The sequence below is a fragment of the Lissotriton vulgaris genome, chromosome 12, assembly GCF_964263255.1.
Source record: "Lissotriton vulgaris chromosome 12, aLisVul1.2, whole genome shotgun sequence".
Taxonomy (NCBI): Eukaryota; Metazoa; Chordata; class Amphibia; order Caudata; family Salamandridae; genus Lissotriton; species Lissotriton vulgaris.
The window spans coordinates 773658000-773679193 of NC_141700.1; the positions used below are offsets into that span (position 1 = coordinate 773658000).

The 21194-nt window shown below is 43.6% G+C and overlaps 2 protein-coding genes across 4 annotated transcripts in view; one reads left to right on the top strand and one right to left on the bottom strand.

Moving 5' to 3' along the window:
- Positions 1-7269, bottom strand: part of LOC147678663 (uncharacterized) — a 167311-nt gene extending 160042 nt beyond the window's left edge. Inside the window, exon 1 of one of the 3 annotated variants that reach the window (XR_015302485.1) lies at positions 6945-7269. The gene's annotated coding sequence lies outside the window, so the exon portion shown is untranslated. The remainder of the gene's footprint in view (positions 1-6944) is intronic. The other 2 variants (XR_015302490.1, XR_015302486.1) reach the window with 2 other exon arrangements.
- A 217-nt stretch (positions 7270-7486) lies between these two features.
- EPO (erythropoietin) overlaps positions 7487-21194 on the top strand; it is a 257262-nt gene continuing 243554 nt past the window's right edge. Inside the window, exon 1 of the mRNA XM_086946114.1 lies at positions 7487-7670. Within this exon, the coding sequence (XP_086802240.1) occupies positions 7658-7670 (13 nt within the window). The 5' untranslated portion in view covers positions 7487-7657. The remainder of the gene's footprint in view (positions 7671-21194) is intronic.

Here is a 21194-nt window from a genome sequence, read left to right on the forward strand (position 1 = left end):
CAGCCGAGTGGCCAGTATTTTTGCAAAGATTTTTGCGTCGCTATTAATAAGCGAGATTGGTCTGTAAGAACCTCTCTCCTGCAGTGGTTTGCCCTTTTTTTAAAAAAAGATAATTTTAGTGAAATTCCAAGATTTTGGAGCTTGCTCCCCATTGCCAATAGCTTGGATAACTTTAATTAACAACGGTATCAGTTCTTCCATACAGTTTTTAAATAATTCCAAAGGGATAGAGTATTCTCCTATAGCTTTACCAGCTGCTAAAGAATTAATGGCTATTCTAATTTCCGCCGTTGTAATGTCAGTCGCAAGTTGGTCAGATTGTTCAACCTCCATAGTTTTGACTCTATTTACCGCTATATAGCTTTTGATGTAGTCTTCCAAGACTAAAGTTTCTGGCATGTAAAGGTCTTGATAGAACGATGCAAACTGTTGCAGTATTAATTTGGGATCCTGAAATATCTGGTTATTATCCCCTTTTATTTCCTTGATAACATTCTGGGCTCGGTCTTCGGCCACCTTATAAGCTAAAATTTTGCCAATCTTTTCACCGTTTTCATATTGGTTAAGTTGATTTTTCTTAATTTACTAATACTTTTTCCCTAAAAAGATTTTTCAAAGCTGCTTTTTGTTCAATTAGTTTGAATTTTAACACTATCAGATTTGCTACCCCGGTTAGTAGAGCTTCAGATATTTGATGTTCAATATTAAGTATTTCTGTAATCATTTTCTCATTTTGGCATTGACGCTCTTTATTTTGCCGCCATATAAACTGCTGTGTAAATCCACGTATGCTGGCCTTGCATGCATCCCATACTATCATATGTGGAGCCGAGTACATATAAATATCTATAAATTCCTTTATATGCTCTTTCAGTTGATTCACAAAATTAAGATCCAGAAATAAATATCTAGGAAACGAAAAAAGACGGGGAGTAGGTCTCTCTGTTATTAACTCAAATGCCAAAAGAATTGGATTATGATCCGAGGTTACTCTTGGGCATATTCCTATGGTGTTATTTTCAAGGATGGAATCTGTAACCCAAATCATATCTATGCGAGAGCATAATTTATGAGCAGCAGAATAGTACGTATAGCCGGCTACATTGGGGTACAAGCATCTCCACGCATCCTTAAGTAAATGGATTGCCGCAAGATCTATAATTGCAGCCCTAGTCTTCCTCATTCTCTGAAATGAGCCTTTTCTAGTTGTATCTAAATTATAGTTCATGATACAATTACAATCTCTAAGTACTATATACTCCCCATCCCATGCAAGCAACTCCATATTAACTTGATCAATGATTTTTGGTTCATCCTGATTCGACGCATAAACCCCACAGATTGCATATTTACGGCCTTCCAATATTATCTGTACGATTGCCCACCTACCAGCTTTATCGGTTAATGTTCTACTTATTTCTACCTGAAGACGTTTATGTTTTAGTATTGCCACCCCCCGAATAGAAGCATTAAATTCAGTGCATACCATCACATCATATCCCAATTGTTTGAGCAATTTTTTATCCTTATATGCTATGTGAGTTTCGGTGATGACTACTATCTGAGGGTTATACATCCTAAGTTCTTCGTACACAAGATTTCTTTTAGTCCTGCTATTTAAACCCGCCGCATTCCATACAAAGCATTTTACTTGATTCATTGTGTGCAGTACATATCCCTATCCTTAAAGCCCCGACAAAAAATCATATCAGCCTTGCTGTACCTCCAAATTACATAGTTGCTTAGTATGTCATTTATAAACATTAGATTGGTATACATTATATATTTGTCTGTAGTTTCTATGCACTTTATAGTCTGTTTATTTATGAGCAACAATATTATTAAATATAAATAACTATAAAATATATATATATATGTCAGATTATTTTCAATAAAAGAATATATTTTGGAATAATAATAACTTTTCTGGTCACATATTGCTATTGTATAGTATAGGTCCACCTTTTTATTCTTTTCCTAAATGTCTATTTGCAAACACTATAGGGATTTTGAACACAACTACAGCTCGAACTGCCAAACGGAATGACACCTAATTTGGCAGATCTAGGTCCAGAAAGAGTGTTTTTTTTAAATTTGGTGTAAACTCATTAAATAGTTTTAGAGCTATTAAAGAAAAACTATTTATATATATCTAGGAATACGGAGGGTCCGTGAATCCAACAGATCTAATGTTGAGATCCTATTGGGTGCCACCACTTTAACCAGTAAGTGGTGACAGCCATCTTGGGACTCGAAAATCGACCTGAGCCCCAAGAAATACGAGCAAACAACACAGGATAAGTATACCCTGACACCATAGGCCTGGTGGTGGGGTTTCACAGGGACCCCGCCTGGGGACAAACATATTGTTTTTTTTCAATTTTACCACAAATTTGTAGAGGATCCACAGCAAAACTGAAAGTCAAAAAAACAAGCGTGGTCCTGGGGTAATTCATTTTATTATTATGAGGGAGGGGGCGCACAAGGCCCCTCCACCCCTTGACCGATTACTGCGCAGGGACCCCATTCCCCAGGGCCCGGTCATACTAGTAATGGCCGGGCCCGGGCAGATGGGGTCCCCGGGGTTAAAACTGGCATGGGGAGGGGGGGCTGCATTCTTCTCTCCCCAAAAATATAATGGTGGATCCCAGGCGATGGGGTCTCAGAGGCCCAAAGCAACCCAGGGAGGGGTGCCCAGGCTCCCTTCCCGTAAAAAATACATTGAGACCCAGGAATGGGGTACCTGGGGACAAAAGCGGCCCGGGGTTGACTGACTTTGAGAGGTTGGCCACAGGTACTGGCCACAGGCCAGGCATGGGGTTGGATGCATGTGGGTCATTGGTTGCAGGGCATGGCTGCAGGCCAGGCCCTGCAGCCAACCCCCTGGACTGAAATTCTTACATGAAGGTTTGGCTACACTAGTCATTACTAGGTGTCCTTTTCAAGTAAAATGGAAAAGGATTGAAATTCATCTATTGAAGCTGCAGTGACAATAATTTTGCTAGGTTCCCCCCACTAATCAAATGCAAAACATTGACATTCCTACACAAAGTTGCTGCTCCACTAGTTGCTTCTAGGTATGTCCCTCACAGGTCAAATGCAAAAGCATTGAAATGCTTTCATAAAGCTGCTGTTCACTAGCGTTGCTAGGTGTCCTTTAAAAGACAAATGCAAAAACATTGACATTCTTACACAAAGTTGCTGCTCCACTAGCTGCTAGTAGGTGTGTCTCTCACAGGTCTAATGCAAAAGCATTGAAATGCTTTAGTTAGGCTGCTGTTCCACTAGTCATTGCTAGGTGTCCTTCAAAAGACAACTGCAAAAGCATTGAAATTCTTACCTGAAAATGAAGTTCTGCTAGTCATTACTCTTTGCCCCTCAGGTCAAATGCAAATGCATTGATATTATTTTGTGAAGGTGCAGTTCCACAAGTCGTTGCTAGCTGTCCCTCATAAATCCAACACAAAAGCATTAAAGTTCATCAATCCACAGTTCCACTAATCATCACTAGGTGTCCCACAAAAGTCGAATATAAAAGTATTGACATTGTTTCATGAAGTTAAAGTTCCACATGTTGCTAATTGGTACCCCTTTCTAGTCAAACGCAAAAGCCTTGAAATTCTTATATGAAGTGTTACTAGGTGTCCCTATCGTGCCAGATGAAAAATCATTGAAATTTTTATATGAAACTGCAGTTCCACTAGTCTTTACTTGGTGTTCATCACAAGTCAACTGCAAAGTATGGAGATATAGAGGTCTATCTCAAGTAAGAAGCAACTGCATTAAATGGTCTGAACTAAGCTGAAGGGGTGTGGCTTTAGCATTTAAAATGGAATACACACTATTGCTATTTTAACCATTTGTGCTTGTTGTCCATGGGATTAAATATTTGTCAAGGCTGGCTCATAATAATGAGTCAAATTTACAGATTATAGTACATTTCTTGATTTTCTTTAAAGTTTGTGATCACATCCTACTATTTATAGGAAATGTACTGTTTTTGTTTCAGTAGGTGTAAGCTTTTTCTTTGATTTGAGAGGGGTGTTTTCTGCATATTGACGGTGCTCTATAACACAACACTCTAATAGGGAGATGCAATACCACAAGTGGTTATTAGAGGGCTTTCTCAAATCAGATACAAGTGCTTGAAATGTCAGTCACAATCAATCACAATCCTGTTGGGGATGAATGAATGAAACGTCATTTGTTGAGCGCACGCCTACTCCAGGGAGAGTCCCAGCACTAAATAACAGTTTCTCTGCAAAATAGACCACTCAAAGAAGTTAACCTCATTTGCTAAACAACCAGGATGTTTATTTTTCCTGAAAATTCAGAGTTCTGGGGTCACCCGGAGTACCAGTGGGAGTTGATTCCAGGCCTTAGCCCCGAGATACGAGAAAGATCAGCCATCAATTCTAGACCGGTAGACCTTAGGGATCGTGACCAGATGGCAATATATCGATCGTTGTGTCCTGGAGGGCTATAGATAGAGAGCATCTTCCTAAAATATTCTGCGCCCTTCCCATGAGGAGCTTTATGCGCCAGGACCAATATTTTAAATTGAATCCTCTTTTTTCACAGGAAGCCAGTGAAGTGCACACAAATGTGGGGACAGGTGGGTCCTGGGGGCCAGATTGAGAATCAATCTGTCTGCCGCATTTTGAACCACTTGCAGCTTGTTCAAGAGATATTCTGGCAGCCCCAGATACAGGACATTTCCATAATCTAATCTACAAGTGATCAACACCTGAGCCACTGTTTTCCTGGATTCAACCAAGAGCAGTGGCAAGAATTTTTTCAGAGTGCATAGTAACCAAAAGCAGGTACCCACCTGGGTTTCAATTTGGGGTTGTCGCGACAGAGCGTTGTCAATCTTGAATCTCAAATTTTTACTTTACATGGGGCATGATGGGAGCCTGGAGGTCCTGGAGGTCTTAAAGACACAGCACCAGTTTCTAATGAGTGTTATGTAAGCAGCCTTATGCGATAATCTGCCTGCTATCAACTTGTCTTTTCCCTTGAAAATAAAGGCTGTGTTCACACACGTTAAGAGTGCATTTCTCTATGTTATGGAAATGTGGTTATATGTGATTTATTTTAAATGAAAAATGCAATGCAATATTGGCATAGCTGAGCCTCATTGGGGGCTTTAGGCTGTACATGTATATACATGTATGTATATTATATATATATATATATATATATATATATATATATATATATATATATATATATATATATATATATATATATATATATATATATATATATATATATATATGTTTACACAGGACTAGTCCTCAGAATTGGTTAAACATGCATTAATATATATTTTTTTAAATAAACATCATTAAGCAACAAGTCTTGCCTGCGGAGTCTGTTTCTCGGTACTGCACCGCTCCCTGTGAAGGTTGCATCGCTGGGATCCTGATGTGACATATATTTTTATATGCATATGTTTTGGTTAAGGCTCCTGGGTCCCCGCACATGGGCGGGACTATTCAGTGCTAATGACTATGATGAGTCTCCCCTGGAAGAGAAGCTCATTGCTGCTCAGTATTCCTCCTCCTACTAAATGTATAATAAATACACATTAGAATTAACTTTAAACGGTTCTCTGGAGGCTAGTTTTACATAATTTGAGAGTGTCATCTTTGGGCTGTTTTTTGTGCTGATACTGCTCTGCGCTGGGTTGTATTTGGGCGTGTACTTGGACAGCTTTGGGCTTGGGACAGGTTTCAAATCTGGCAACTCTGGCCAAAAGACTAATGGGGAATGAGTGTTGATTAAAAGCCACTATAAATATATGCATTTGTGTAGGATATTTTTTGGTAACTTGAGGCTAGCAAGATAGTTAGGGTAGATCTAAAAATACAACCATGCTAACAATGATTAGCGAGGGGGACAGTGTAAGTGCTGATGCCACGGAAACACTCAAGTTACCTGCTCCGGGACTTGTGAGAACTTTATTTGGTCACATTTAGAACATTGAGTAGCACCACCTGCTAGAGTCCCCCAGAAGAACACAAATACACATATTCAATGCAACATGTCTTCAGCGAGGTTCAGGGCAATTGAAAAACACTGATACACACACCACCCCCCATAGCAACACCAAATTCATGGCATAACACACATTCTTCATTCCCGCCCCAATATTGGTGTATGTCACAAGATCAGCGCTTACCCTCTAACCCCCACCTTTGAGAATGCCAACGCAATAACCCACAGCTAAAAGATCGAAGTTAGTTAGAAAGAGAGCAGCATGTAAAGGAGAGCAAAGCCATACGAACACCAAGAAGGAAAAGGCTCTCAAGATTAGGTATCACATTTAAATCTATGGTTCTAACTCAAAAACGAGGACCTAGATTGAGACTGAGTGTCTAAAGAACTCATCCAACTGCAGAAGCACCCGCCAAAATGGGCCACTGGCTCCACCACCAACCAGTGCAAAGGGTCTTTGAAAACGCTGCACGTTGCGCTATATAAACCTTGATACCTTGTGTTAACACTAAGATGTGCCTCAAACGAAGAGCATACGGCCCTGCTGATCTATGCAAATATCCTCGTAGTGAGTGGCCAGCGTAAAAGACGGCCCCGAGACAAAGCTCGCTGACCTCAGCGCAATGTAGCGATCCAGCCATGGTATGTCGGTGCCCATTGTTGGCTTTAGCTGTTGACAGCCGCCACAGCGTGCATTACTGGAGGCAGAAGGGACAATCTCTGAAACGTGAGCTCCAGCCCGGTGACCTTCTGAAGTCACCCAGCCGCCTACCTCTATATGGGCACGAAGCTACTGCGATTACTTGCAATTTCATAACAGTGCAGGCTTGGGGGCTTTTTCCAAATATTACGCAGCTTGGCGCTGGCACCGAAGTAGTAAGTGCTTGAACGATGCTGCTTTGGAAAAATCCATGTAAGTCTAAGACGACAGTAGCCAATACCTTGACTCAGCAGGGCTTGAGGCTGCAACGCGACTCCCAAATGCCAAAGTTGAGGCGTTTCATTTCTAACCTGCCACTCGTCGATGGCTGGCTGGCTGCCAAGGCCCCGGCGACGTGCCGATGGCTGCATTGTCCTTCCCTTGAGGATGGTGCCGAGGCAGGCAGGAGGTAATCCTTCCTCCCCGAAGGAAGCCTCTGTTTCCGGTCACTTCAAGGGTCTCCGCGGGGACAGAAAAGCAGCGGTCCTGCCAGGGATCGCAGCTATTCGCGGCTTGTACGCTCAATACAAACACTGATTCCTGGACCAGGCGGCTGCGTGGGACCGACGACCTCTCTGGTTCAAAATCCAGACTGGATGAAATATTAACTCCGCCGGACTCTGCCGAGGCACGTACTCCACTCTCGCTGAAAAGGGGCTTCTGCAAGAAGTCGGCAAAAACGGAAGCGCACGAGAGGGAAGTGCGGGATTCTCCGAATTTGCCACATGGATGTGCCCCGGATTTGTGACTTCTGAACTCGAGAGAGTGCTTCTTGGCGCGTGGTGCGCTTTACTTCGGTGATGGACGCCTAATGGGCAGGCTCATCCTGCAGCTCGCCTTGTGCTCCCCGCACAGGGCTCACGGCGAACTTGGAATGATTCTCTCTGCTGGGAACTAGGCTGCACGCATGGAGAATGACGGTCCCGTGTTCTACCAGAGTATGAAGATTTGGATATGGGTATAACTGGTGAGTACCCCAGGGCAAATCTCAAAATGTTCAATTAAGGGTGCTGGTAAGGAAGTCTCTGCGTGTGCCCGGCTGGCATGTTAATTTGCAGTTTTCACTTTTTTCTCAGCTGTGCCTCACCTACTGAACTTTGTATATGTTCGCCAACAAATAGTTACTTAGCAGCCCGGGGTACTCCCTTTTTGGGCAGGTGTTGCCGCCACAAGTCAAGGATTGCAGAAATGCTTCGCGCTCTTCCTGGCTGCCCATCGCTGCCCGAGGCGCTACCCTGCAACCACGTGTCTCTCGCACAGTCTGGAAACCGGCAGCGCTGCGCTGCCAACCACCCTGACAAGCGCTGCGTTAATGCTGATATAGCGCTACATTTCTAACCAGTACTGATCATAAAATTGAGACGCACGCAAAAAGGAAGTGTTCTCGCTGAACAGGAGTGCTTGCTTGCAGACACACAACTTCTACATAGATGGGTTATTTTTTATGTTTTGTTTATCTATTTCTCTTCGAAAGCTTTTAAAGCAATTTTATACGTCTACATTTGTAAAAGATCTTCTGAAACTGTTTACATATACTGTCAAACTTCAGACAAAAACCCACTCAAAGTAAAGTGCCGGAATACCACTGGAAATGCAAGATGCCAAGAGGATAGTTTTTTCAAATACGCTTTAATATGCACAGCCAAACGTTAGTATAGCAAGATAGCTCAGTGGGATCACGCATCTATATCTGAGTTCTTAGTTTAACCTGCGGGTTTTGTAACCAAGCAGCAGATTACAATTCAACAATGATATTTGGTGAACATTGTATGTGTTTCAATTTAATACATAAGATTGTACCAGTGCACGAAGTGACATTTCCGAGGGTAGATTTACATCTAAGTGTAGACTTACATTTCTCCACCCCCTGAAACTAGGAGTGGCGACATCTAAGAGTAAGTTTACCGGTGTACAACTCATAACTTTTCATAACGTAAACAGAGATCTTCGACATGGGTGAGTGAAAGGCTGCTTGAGTGGGTGTTTGGTTAACTGAATGGGTGTGTGACTGGCTGTATTGAAGAGTGAGTATCTGCGTAACTGGCAGTATGGGTGAATGATAGGAGGTGCGAGAGTTGGTATGGATATGTGAATGGGTATGTAAGTGGTTGTGTGGGTGCGTGAGTGGTGGTATGGGTGAGTGAGTGGCTCTCTTAAGAGGCTGCATGGGTGAGCAAGTGGGTGTGTGAGTGGCTGTATTGGAGAATACGTAGGTTTGTAAGTAGCTGTATGAGAAAGCGAGTGGCTGTTTCAGTGACTGCACGGGTGAGTGAGTGGTTGTGTGAGTATGTTTATGGGTGAGTGAGTGGCTGTATGGGTTATGGGTGGGAGAGCAGCTGTGTCAGTGGTTGTATGGGTGACTGAGTGGCTGTGTGACTAGTTATATGGGTGTGTGAGTGGCTGTGTGAGTGACTCATGGGTGGGTGAGTGGGTATGAGTGTGGCTGTATTGGTGGGTGAGTGGCTGTGTGAGGGGCTGTATGGGTGGGTGACTGGGTGTTTAAGTGGATGTATGGATGAGGGAGTGGTTGATTGAGTGGGTGTATGGGTAAGTGAGTGGGTGTTTGAGTGGGTGAATTGAAGAGTTATTGTCTGTGTGAGTGGCTGTATGGGTGAGTGAGTGGGCATCTAAGTGGCTGTGTGGATGGGTATACAAGTGTTTGTGTAGGTGTGTGAGTGGTTGTATGCATGAGTGAGTGGGTATGTGAGTAGCTGTATGGGTGAGTGAGTAGCTGTTTGAGGGGCTGTATGGGTGACTGGTTGTGTGAGTGATTGTATGGGTGAGTGAGTGTGTGAGTGGTGGTATAGGTCTGTGAATTGCTTTGTGAGTGGTTGTGTTGGTGTGTGAGTGAGTGTATGAGAAGTTGTATGTGTGTGAGGGTGTATGTGAGTAGTTCTGTGGATGATGTCATCAGTGATGTCATTAGATATGTCATCAGTGATGTCACTCACCATGTCATGAGTGGTATAATATATGAGCTTATAAGCAGTGCATTGTGGAGGCGTAAGTTATAGTTAGCTCAGGTAACTATAACTGCTTAATTTCTATGGTTTCGCGTGTGTACACTCTGAGCCTAACTACAATGTCCCTATAACCTTTAGGTTTTTTTAAATTCTATTTCCTTATTATAACGTCCTGTAACCTTTGTTTTTTTCAGTGAATTTCTATGCTTTTTTAACATTATTTCCCAACTATAATGTCCCTGTAAATGATGGTATTTTAGTGAATTTCTAAGGTTTTTTAAATTTTAGTTCCTAACTGTAATATGTAACCTTTGAGAATGGTAGTGTGAGTGGCTGTATAGCTCGGTGAGTGGGTGTGTGAGTGGCTGTATGGGTCAGTGACTGGGTGTGTGAGTGGCTGTATGGGTCTGTCAGTGGGTGTGTGAGTGACTGTATGGGTATGTGGGTAGGTGTGTGTGTGTCTGCATACGTCTGTGACTGGGTGTGCGAGTAGCTGTATGGGTCGGTAACTGGGTCTGTGAGTGGTTGTATGGGTCTGTGAGTGGGTTTGTGAGTCTCTCTATGGGTGTATGAGTGGGTGTGTGAGTAATTTTAAGGGGGCGTGAGTGGTTTTTTGAACATGAGTGAGTAGGTGTACAAGTAGATGTATGAGTCTGTGAGTGGGTGTGTGAATAGCTGTATAAGTCTGTGAGTGGGTATGTGAGTGGCTGTATGGGTTTGTATGAGTGTGTGCGAGTGACTGTATGGCTTGGTGAGTGGGAATGTGAGTGGATTTGTAGGTGTGTGAGTGGCTGTATGGGTCTGTGAGGGGATGTGGGAGTACCTGTTTGGGCCTGTCAATACTTGTATGGGTCTGTGAGTAAGTGTGTGGGTCTGTGAGTTGGTGTGTGAGTTCCTATGTGGGTCTGTCATAGTGTGTGTGAATGCCTGTATGAGTCTGTGAATGGGTGTGTGAGTGTCTGTGTGAGTCTGTGAGTGATTGTTTGAGTTCATGTGTGGGTCTGTCGCTGGGTGTGTTAAAATCTCTATGGATCTGAGGGTCGGCCTGTGAGTGCCTGCATGAATCTGTGAGTAAGTGTGTCAATATCTGCATAGATCTGTGAGTGGGTGAGCAAGTGCCTATGTGGCTCTGTGAGTGGGTGTGTTAATACCCACGTAGGTCTGTGATTGGGTGCATGACTGCCTGTGCAGGTCTTTAAATGAGTTTGAGAGTACCTGTGTGGGTGTCTGAGTGAGACAAAGTGTTTTTTTTCAAAGTGTGCCACAATTCACAGATCCGTAGTGGATTTACATGGGGTCTGCGCTGAGCCTCGTGGGGGTTCCACAGATTCAGTTTGGGAAAAACACTGGACATAACTCAATTTTGTTCCCAACATAGGTCCCCTCACACTTCTCTAACACTCCCATGGGGTCAGGCTACCTCTATCCTAACCCCTTTAATCCTTTTGCAGATACATTTTAAGACCCCAGGAAGGTTCCCCGATACTTAAAATGGTGACCACTATCTACTGGTCAGGCAATCATGGATTTGGTGCTGCATGGTCGTGTATCCACAGCAGGTATCCTCATCCCTAGATATACACATTTGTGTTTCTTTTAATAACTCCACAACTACTGACCAAATCACAAAATGCTCTTTCTGGACCAACAGCTACCTCTCTGCCAAATGTGGTGTAATTCCCTCCAGTAGTTCGAGTACTAGTCATGTTCAAAATCCCTATGGAAAATTGTATGGGAAACACACATTTTATGTCCGCCCCTCTTTTTCTCAGCCCTTTGCTTGATAGATCACTCCAAAATATGACTAAGTAGGCAATTTTTTGGGGGATAATTTCATGAAGATTCGACAAAGGGTGCAAAAGTTATAAGCAAGTCAAAAAACACTAGGAGAACTAAAAACTGCAACCAACAGTGGGACTGAGCCTACTTAAGGCTTTTTACTATATTCATCACAGCATGGACCGCAACTACCAGCATGCCGCTGGTCGTTGTGAAATGTGCCACGCCCACTGAGGGCGTTCTTTCTCGCAATAAAGGGCTGGAAAGCAAGCTGTGGTGTTTTTTTCATTCCCGGTGTGCAGGGTCTGTGATTAAGGGGTGGAAAAGCCTTGAAACGGGTCGGACATGGTGTCAAATTAATGAGAGTCTGAAATGCGAGCGGCAGCAAGGCATTCAAACCGGATGGTGTGGGGAGAGCGTTTTGCGTCCTGTCAGAGCTCAAGGGCTCATTTGCTTGATCATATATATGTATGTATGTATGTATGTATGCATGTATGTATGTATGTATATATATATATATATATAAATACAGTTCCACAAGTGCCCAAGAGCAGTGCTCACTCCAGGTAAGGGAAGGTACCAGTGCACCTAGCTCCAGCAAAGCCTGACGCGTTTCGGGCTAGCGCCCTTCCTCAATGGCTTTCTGCATATCGATGAACTGCCAACAAAACGAACAAAAGAATTAGTCCCTTATTTATTTCCATTCCTCAATCACATTCAAGTGCATAATATATTCAAAATGCCTTCTGGGGCCAATAGTTCATTAAGCAGTTAATTCAAGAAAAACAATGATCGTGTCCGGCGCCTCTTAAGTATACTTCACGCAAAAAATTTCTCCAGAGAAAGTCTACAAACTCAGATTCCTCTCTCTTATGGAACACACATGCATTCCAAGATACCACAAAGCCTCTCTCTAAAGCGCCCCCCTCCACCTTCCATGAGATCGCAGCAACTTTCTTCTAAATGTGGCCCGACACCATCTATAAAAAGTCAACAACTCCCTGCTAAATGTCCACCTTCCACGTGATCCTAACAACTCTTTCATAAGTGCCTTCCTTAAAGTTCAAGGAATTGCCAACAACTCACACAAAAGCATCTTCCTTTCACAAGATCCCAACACCCTTTGCCAAAGTGTCCTTCTTTAACAAAATCCCAAGGACTCAATACAAAGTGCGCTACTCCACCTTCCACAAGACCCCAACCTCTCTCTCCTAGGTGTTCCCTTTCATAGCCCAGAGGCTGCACTGCTCCTACCCACAGCATGGCTGTTCACCAGTGGCACATGAAGTAACAGTACATGTTGCAGCGCCCAAGATAATGTGCTGCATGGCTAAATACTTATAATGTCCCAAAGGCGAGACCTATTGGCTATGCCAATTCTTGTTTCTAGCTCCCACCCTTCTTTTTACAAAAAACTCATGGTAGGCCAGGGCCCAGGACAGACAGCGCACAATGTATATTTTGGGGAGGGGAGTACATGACCCCCCTCACCGAGCCTCTGTGTGGCCTCAGGGACCCTATAACAGAGGTATAAAATGAATGGAGGGACACATGGCCCCACTCAGTGAGACTAAAGGACCATAGAGACCCCCTCCCTCAAGGCCAAAATGCAAAATAAAAGGGGGGCCTCACCAAGCCTAAAAAGGCCCTGGAGAATCCATCCTCCAGTGCTGTGTTATTTAAAAGGGTGGGGGCCTCTCAGCCCCATCTCTGAGCCACTAAAGCTCTAGAGACCCATCCCTCAGGCCCAGTGAATTACTCTGTTCCGTGGTTTCCCTACCTGCAGCAATGTGGGCAGGGAAGCATATGTTTGCTCCGCCTGGCAGGAACATTTTAAATCTCCTGCCAAGTGGGAGAAAACTTGCCTTCCCTGCCGGCTCCCACACTAAGTGGGGAGGTGGCTGGGGCCAGAGGGAACCAGGGGCTCCACCCAGGGCCCCAGGGGATGGGGGTCCAAGAAGGCTTGTGTGAGGGGGCACACACCACTCCCCTTAATAATGCAATTTGTTCCTAGGGAGGTGGGGTCCCTGGAGCCTATTAAGGCTCGGGAAGGGGGTCACTCACCTCTGCTCCTATTATTAATAGAGAGCCCGAGGGATGGAGTCCCTAGGCCACTTAAGGCGGGGGGGGGGGGGGGCGCTGTATTGCTCAATAAGGCAATTTGGATGAGGACCCAAGGGTCTACTAAGGCTCCGGGAGGAGGGCCAAACGGCCCTCCTCCCTTTTTATGACATTTGGCCCCTGAGGATACGGTCCCTGGCAGCACTATTGGCTCGGGGAGGGAGGCTGTGCACGTTATGTGTTTGGCTGTCTGCAGGAGATTGACTTCAGGGCCTGGCCACAACCACTCACCGCACACGTCGCAGCTGTCTGAAGCTCAAAACTGACAAGACTTAAGTGCTGATCTTCAACAACAACACCTCCCAGTGGAGCAACACCTGGTGGACCGCCAAACTTGGGCCCACACCGACAGAACTTGTCCACATCCTTAGCATCATCCTAGATAGTGAGCTCAAAATGAAGGGACAGATCCATGCAGTCTCCTTCGCCTGCTTCCACACCCTCTGAATGCTCTGAAGAATCTTCAGCCTCCCCATCAGCACAAGAAAAAACTGTCACTCAAGCACTAGTCACCAGCCTACTGGACTACGGCAGTGCACTGTACTCAGGAACCACCACCAAACTCATAAAGAGACTACAGACAGTACAGAACTCAGCGGCCAGACTCATCCTCAACCTACCCAAACTGATCCACATCACGCCAAACCTTAGAACCCTCTAATGGCTCCTCGTCCAGAAAAGATGCCAATTCAAGATACTGACATATGCCTACAAAGCCCTCCACGACAAAGGACCATAATGGATCAACCACCTCCTAAACTGTCCAGAGACCTTTGCTCCGCCACGCTTGCCCTTGCACAGACACCGTGCATCAGCAAAGCCACACAGAGGCCATTACTTCTCCTACCTTGCCGCCAAATCCTGGAACTGCCTTCCACTTCATCTCCGGACATCACCCTTGCTGGAAGAATTCAGGAAAAGACTCAAGACCTGGCTTTTGGACTGAGCCCTGTTAACTAGCACCTGGGTACCCTCAAGGGTGATTAGCAGTGCAATACAAATACTAATTGATAGATTGATGGCTGAAGGCCATATGCAGCATGGTGTTGACTGCCTGCTAATATATATGTACTAGACTCAAATAAAATTATTTTCCTTGGGGTTTTATTTTAAGTCCCTGTCTCATTTGTTCCTTTGAAAGTGGGTTCACCTACCTGTGAGTTGCTGCATGTAATGCTACACTTACTTCATAGCTGGACTGTAGTGTATTTACCACTGTTTTGTGGACTTTCAGGCTGTAATACCTTTAGAAATGCAGTTTGTGAATATTATTAGGCCTACTATTTTGCAATTGGCAGTATCTATTTGAAAGTCCCTCCCTGTGAGAAATTCGGTTGTTGTTTGACTTAGGTGTTATCCCTGGTCAAGCAACAGCCACAATCTGTTGCAGGGTGAACCACAAAAAGTCACAATATTAACCTGTGCTTACCCTGGGTAGCTTTGTACAAAAACAGTCAGACTTAACTTGGAGGCTATGTGTAAAGTATTTATGCAGCACACAAACAGTAGATTGTAAAAACACAACACAAAAAAATCCCAAACCAATGTAGAAAAAAAGAAAATGTAATTAATGATTTCACTACAAAATTACAAAAATCCAATCAGTAGAACCAGAGTTATGAATATTAAACGTTTTTAGTGAAATCTAGCACCAAAAAAGATCAAAGTACCAACCCCGGGCTTCTGGTCATGCTAGACCGGCTCAAAGTCGAAAGTTAAGGCTGAGCTCAATGGTTCGAAACAAGAAGGGGATCGGGTCCGTTCTGACATAGAAAAGTCCTTTAAGAAAAAGGTCTGAGAAGGTTCAGTGGGGCAAGACTGCAGGAGTGTCCGAGGAGGTAGACTAATTGTCAGATGTCTGTGGAGCGGAGCCGCAGTTAAGATTTTTACCTTCGAACTTAGTGGCCGAAATGGAAGTTGAAAATCCCCAGTGGGATGAGGCAGAGGGCTGCTGCCGGTGACAGTTCTACGAGGTGGGTTGCCCCTTTGGCAAAGGACCACTGAAATAGATTTACTGCTGTGAAGAAGAACATAGCGGGAAAAGACATGAAGTCAATCTGACCGGTGATGCACCTGGGGGGAGGGGGGGGGGGGTAGGTGAGCAGGTTGGTTCCGATCTTCTCCTGGGTCTCAGAGCACTTAATGGCCAAATTTTATATAAAGCATCAGTTTTAGAAACTGGTCATCAGGTTACCTTTAACATAACAACCAAGGGTCCAGGACTGGTGGGACACCCCTTGGGTGTAGGGACTCATTAAGGTTGGGTCCAGGTTTAAGATGGTGGGAGCCTGTTATGTTCCTGTACTCAGAACAGGAGGCTAGCAAACTAGCCATCGTGAGTCTCTTCTGGTAGTCCGCGGTGTAGGTGTAGTTGCAGGGCTCAACAGCAAGGCTGGCCTCTGAGGTTTGAAGGCAGGCTCCAGGCAGCAAAGCTGTCCTTCCAAGTACAGCAACTATCTAGAAGAGGGAAAAGCAGATCACAGCAGCAGGCAGTTCTCTGAGAGTCCTTCCACAGGTCTATAAATGAAATGAAGAGTGGGTCTGAAGGTCCTTTTTTATATCCTGCTGCCATTCTCCTGGAAGGTGAGAGAAGCTTCTACAAAGGTTCTTTGAGGGGCGTCAAATTTCCTGACTCCCCTGCTCTGGCTGTAAGCTGGCTGCAGCAACAATACAGGTTTGTTAACCCTTTTGGGTGGCGACAGGACACAGCCTTGTCAGGTGTAAGTGGGGCTGTGCTCATCTCTGCTACCTAATCCTGCCAATGATGGCCCTTGAGGCACACCTAATCCCTGCTTTTTGTGACTGGGAGGAATTCACAAAGTCTAACTGTCAACAAAAACCATTCATCTGACCTAAGATAGGCTGCAGGCACAAAGGGCATAAAAGCCAACTTTATTAAAGTGGCATTTTCACAATTGTAATGCAAAATCCAACTTTACCATTAAAGTGGGTTTTCCATTATGATTCCATAGGTTCTAAACATGACATCTACCTCCTCCCAATTAGGAATTATAGCAAATTAAAGTTAATAAGGAATCCCGCATGTTATTCTAGATGTAGGCCTCACAGTAGCAAAAAACGAACATGGGAGTTTTTCACTTCCAGGATATGTAAAACATAATAGTACATCTCCAATCTTTTTATTACAGAGTACTCTGCCCTCTGGGCTACATAGGAAATACCTTAGGGGTGCCACGTTGATATGGTAAAGTGACACTGCATTCTGGCTTTAATGGCAGCCCTGGTGCATGTTTTAAGGTGCTACTTAAATGGGTGGGACAATACGCCTGCAGGCCCACTGGTAGTATTTAATTTGCAGGCCATGGGTATATGACATACCAATCTACAAGGGACTTCTAAGAAAATTAAATGTGCCAATTAGGTATATGCCAATCAAACCATGCATAGTGAGCACAAGCACTTTAGCACTGATAAGCAGTGGATAAAGTGCACTGAGTCTTAAGGCCAACAACAAAGAAAACCAGCAAACATTAGAGGGAAAAAGGCAAAAGATTTGGGAGTGACCCTGCAGGGAGGGTCGGATCCAACACCCCCTAAAACTCTCCTTTCTCCTCCCTACACCCTACGATTTTGTGGTATGTATTCCCAATTTTGCAAACAATTCCCCATATCCCTCCCAATTGCACTACAAAACGGTATACTTGCTTGTCCAGAGGAGTTGATCAGCCTCAGGCTTGATAGCTAAGTAGGCTAATCCATTGGCTTTAGAGATCTGTATGTAGTCTGAAGTTCAAAGTTCGTAAACCAAGAGAGAGAGTGCAATGGGTTAATGCATTCACTGCAAAGTTGTATGTGGAACCTGTAGATTGCAGCTTCCACTCTGAGTAAGATATATCTGTGAATTTACGCACCTGTTGAGTTCCAATTGTAGATTGCTGGTCACAGCTTCCCCTCTAGTGAGCTAGACAAAAGCTGCGGTTTCCAATCTCAGTGTGACAGCTAAGAGAGTTAACATGTCTGCTAAAGAGCTATCTTTGCAACTGGCAGGTTACAATTTGTAATCAATTTATGTGTATTGTAGTTAAGGTGTGAGATTCCAAGACTATCTTCCAATCCCAGAGACATAGCTCAATAGTTTTAATAGTTTGTAGCAGAAATCTGCATATAACCTGCAGGGACCAGGTTACAATACCAGTAAGATACCTGATGGAGTTAGCGGATCTGGTACAGAGAAATTGGTGAAGTATTCAGGTCACAAACCTGCATCCCGGTAAAGCCAAGATATTTTAGCAGAGCGGTCAGTACCGCAAATTCTGAAGAATTATGCCTCACTTCTAGAAAAAATCCTTAGTTGTTTATAGAGGTGGCAGTGGTGACCATTAGAACTGGCTACTCGAAGAGCCTTTACTATGGAATTGCAGTACTCCTCTCAAGTGGTTTAAGCGTCTCAGGAAGGATGCCAGTTTTAGGATGAGGATTACAGTAAGAGGGTCAACCTGGTAGTCAAGGGACCTGGGTAGTTAGTTATGCGTTATAGAAAGACTGGTCCAAGACCAATTGGAATTAATTTAGATTCAGTAAAATTCTTAAACCAAATTACTTATAAAACACTATTGTTTATTCAAATAGTGTAAATACGTTTTTCACTGTATTTTTTCATTTATAGGGTGTATAGAGATATGAATAATTAATACACATCTTAACAGTGCCCACTGTACAGGAAAGGGGAAGGGGGTGGTGCAGTGTTGGGAAAGTGTGGGTGGGCTCAAGTGACAATCCAATTGTAAATTGCTTACAACAATTGAAAATGGCTTCCCAGGGGAGCCTAGCCGGAATTAATCAAAAATCATATATAACATTAGTTATGGCATCATAAATGACAGGTGTACAAAGTCACACTCCGATCAAGTGCTGCGGCTGGTAGTCGACGTTTCGACCCTCATTGTAGGGATACTACCCCTTACATGGCGGGTCTTCTTCAGGACAGTGAAAGGGGAGGTTTTGGGGTGGGCGATTCCTTATATTCAGATCATTTTATGGTCTGTCGTTAGATGAATTACTTGATTGATAGGGTCATTCCTGATAGAGAGGCAGAGTGTCTACAGTTGCTGGATTCTTTTTGGTGCGGATTAGTTTGAGCACTCCAGGATTTATCCTATGGCTGAGGATCCTCATGGGTAGACAATCTGTATATTAGCGTACCGATCAAGACACGGGTACTAGTCCATTCCTGACTCGGTCGCTAAAGGAGCGGGTCAGGCTACTTCGTTCCCGGCATCCTGCAACTCCCGAAGTGTTTGGAAGAGTCTTAGGATGAGAGCAAGAGCATCTTGCCTTATCGAGGAGTGCTCTCATCTCGCTCCTTGCTTCCTGGACGAATGTGTTCCGGGTTGTTTTATCTGGACGTCATCTGCATTCACTATGCAGGTCTTTCAATCTGTATGAAAAACTCAACTTTTCTCCTCTCATTACTTCTTCAATCTTTACTTGCCATTTGTTTCATAATACAGGCTAGCAATCGAAGGGGAGAAGGTATCTATTGTCTGGAAGTGTCTGTTTGGAAGTCAGTACAACTAGCTCACGTTAGGAAAGTCACTGCAACGCATTACTATATCTTAGTTTGATGTAGGTCCAGAGGCCCTAGTAGCTGGTATTCAGTGAGGCACAATGCACTGCTCAAGCTCACAAACTATAAGATACTTTGATGTTAACCTGGCATCCTATGCACAGTTCAACTCGCTGTGAATATATATGAGATTCTAAGATCCAGCACTAGTAGAGGAATATCATAGTGTTTATGACTATTAATGAAAATCTCCTGATGAAGAAGGAAAAATATTTACTTATAATCCTAGTTATTCAGAGCACTAGGCAGACCCAAGTCAGTGCCAGTCCACATGAATAAGTAACATTTTCTTTATTAATGAAGGGTTTAAGGGGGAGACTAAAATGATACCTCTATACGTGTTAAAATATTATACTTGCTAAACTACATTTTGAGGATCTAATCATACAAAAGTCCTTTTTGAAAAGCTTTACATATGCCACAAAATGCAGGAAATCTGTGAGAAAGTATCTAGAACTTCAAGTAGTTCTCAGGTTATCTAATGCCAGGTAAGAGAAGCTCATCCAGCCTTATCTTTTCTCTCGCAATTCTAACCCTGAATTCATAAAGTATTAAGAATTGGCATAGCCAACCAGTCTTACTTTGCCAATGCTTGATCGCTTCGGGTATTGGCTTTGCCAACGCGTGCAGTGCATGCATTAATAGAGTTAATAGCTGAAGGCAGCCATTTAGAAATGCTATTTTTTTATACTTAAAAAGTGGTCACTTGTGGTCACAATGCATTTAGGCTAAATGTGATGCAAATTGAAGTCTTGGAAGCATAGAAAATAACATTCCAAGATGGTCACCCTCTGCTACTAGCTTTTGCCAATGATTATGCCACAGTTCTGCAAGCACCAGCAAAGCCACTACAGGCAACATTGGCAAATGGAATAGGAAACTTTATTGCGTGATTTAAAAAAACCTTTGCAAATTACAAAATAAAAAATATTAAAAGTATACATATAAAAGAGAATGTGAGTTCCAGTCCAGTGTAGATAAAAGTGGCAGATGGACCTTGCCGAGTTGTTAAGCTAATGGAGGTTCACAGGTTTGGGTCCCATCACGAAAAAAAAAATTCTGCTTGGTCCAAAAACCTTACTAGGGCACAGTTTAATTTGGTGTTCCGAGGATCAAAGCATGCCAGAACTGCTGCTCTGCACGATCTAACCATGTTTGTATTCCAGAGTTTCCTTAAGAGGGACTGTCTTTCATGCAGCAGGTTTGGACAGAGGCATAGGATGTGTATAATGTCTTCTTTATGATTCCCACAAAGTCGACAGTGTTCGTGGGGTGATCTCTTTTTCATTTTGGCAAGTGACACGACAAGTTGATGACTCCCATTCAAAATTTTAAAAAGCTTAGTTTTGTTCGTGCATTGAATGATAAAGTTAGATACTGCTGTGGGATCAGCTGGACGTAGGATTGCAAGGTCATCCAACCGTGACTTCTTTTTGCTAGCCGAGCCTTGTCTTCCACTGAAGAATGTTTTTTTGCACTTATTTTTGCTAGCCGTTTGAATTCGTTTTGCATTACTTGCAGGTTCCAAAGGTCATTCAGCCCTAGAGTTCTTAAACCTTTTTCCCAATATTCATGCCCAGCTCGCCAAGGGTTCGTGTTAAGACAAGCCCATAGGTGTTGAGCTAGGCTGCCTTCCTTCGATGACCTCAATTTGTGATTGCACATTAGAAAACTCATGGCTCTGGCCAATAGTTGGTTGCAGATGCCCAGTTACAGCCTTATTTGGGCCGGTGATGTTTGAGTTGGTAGCTTAAACACTGTTCTATAGATTTTTACGATGATTTTATCCAATTGGCCACTGTCTGATCCTTTTAGCACCTCGCTTCCGTAGGTTAGTGTTGGAATAATTTTAGCGTGCACGACCTGCATTTTTGGAGCAAATGTTGGGCCAAGTAGCTTCTTATGTATGGTACTGATTGCAAAAGCAAGTGCTGCACCCTTCTTTTTTGTTCTTCTAGATGGGTTTTGTATCTGTCGTTGTTATTAAAAAGGACCCCAAGGTACTTATGGCAGTTGGATTCAGCAATGCTTTCCCGGTTCA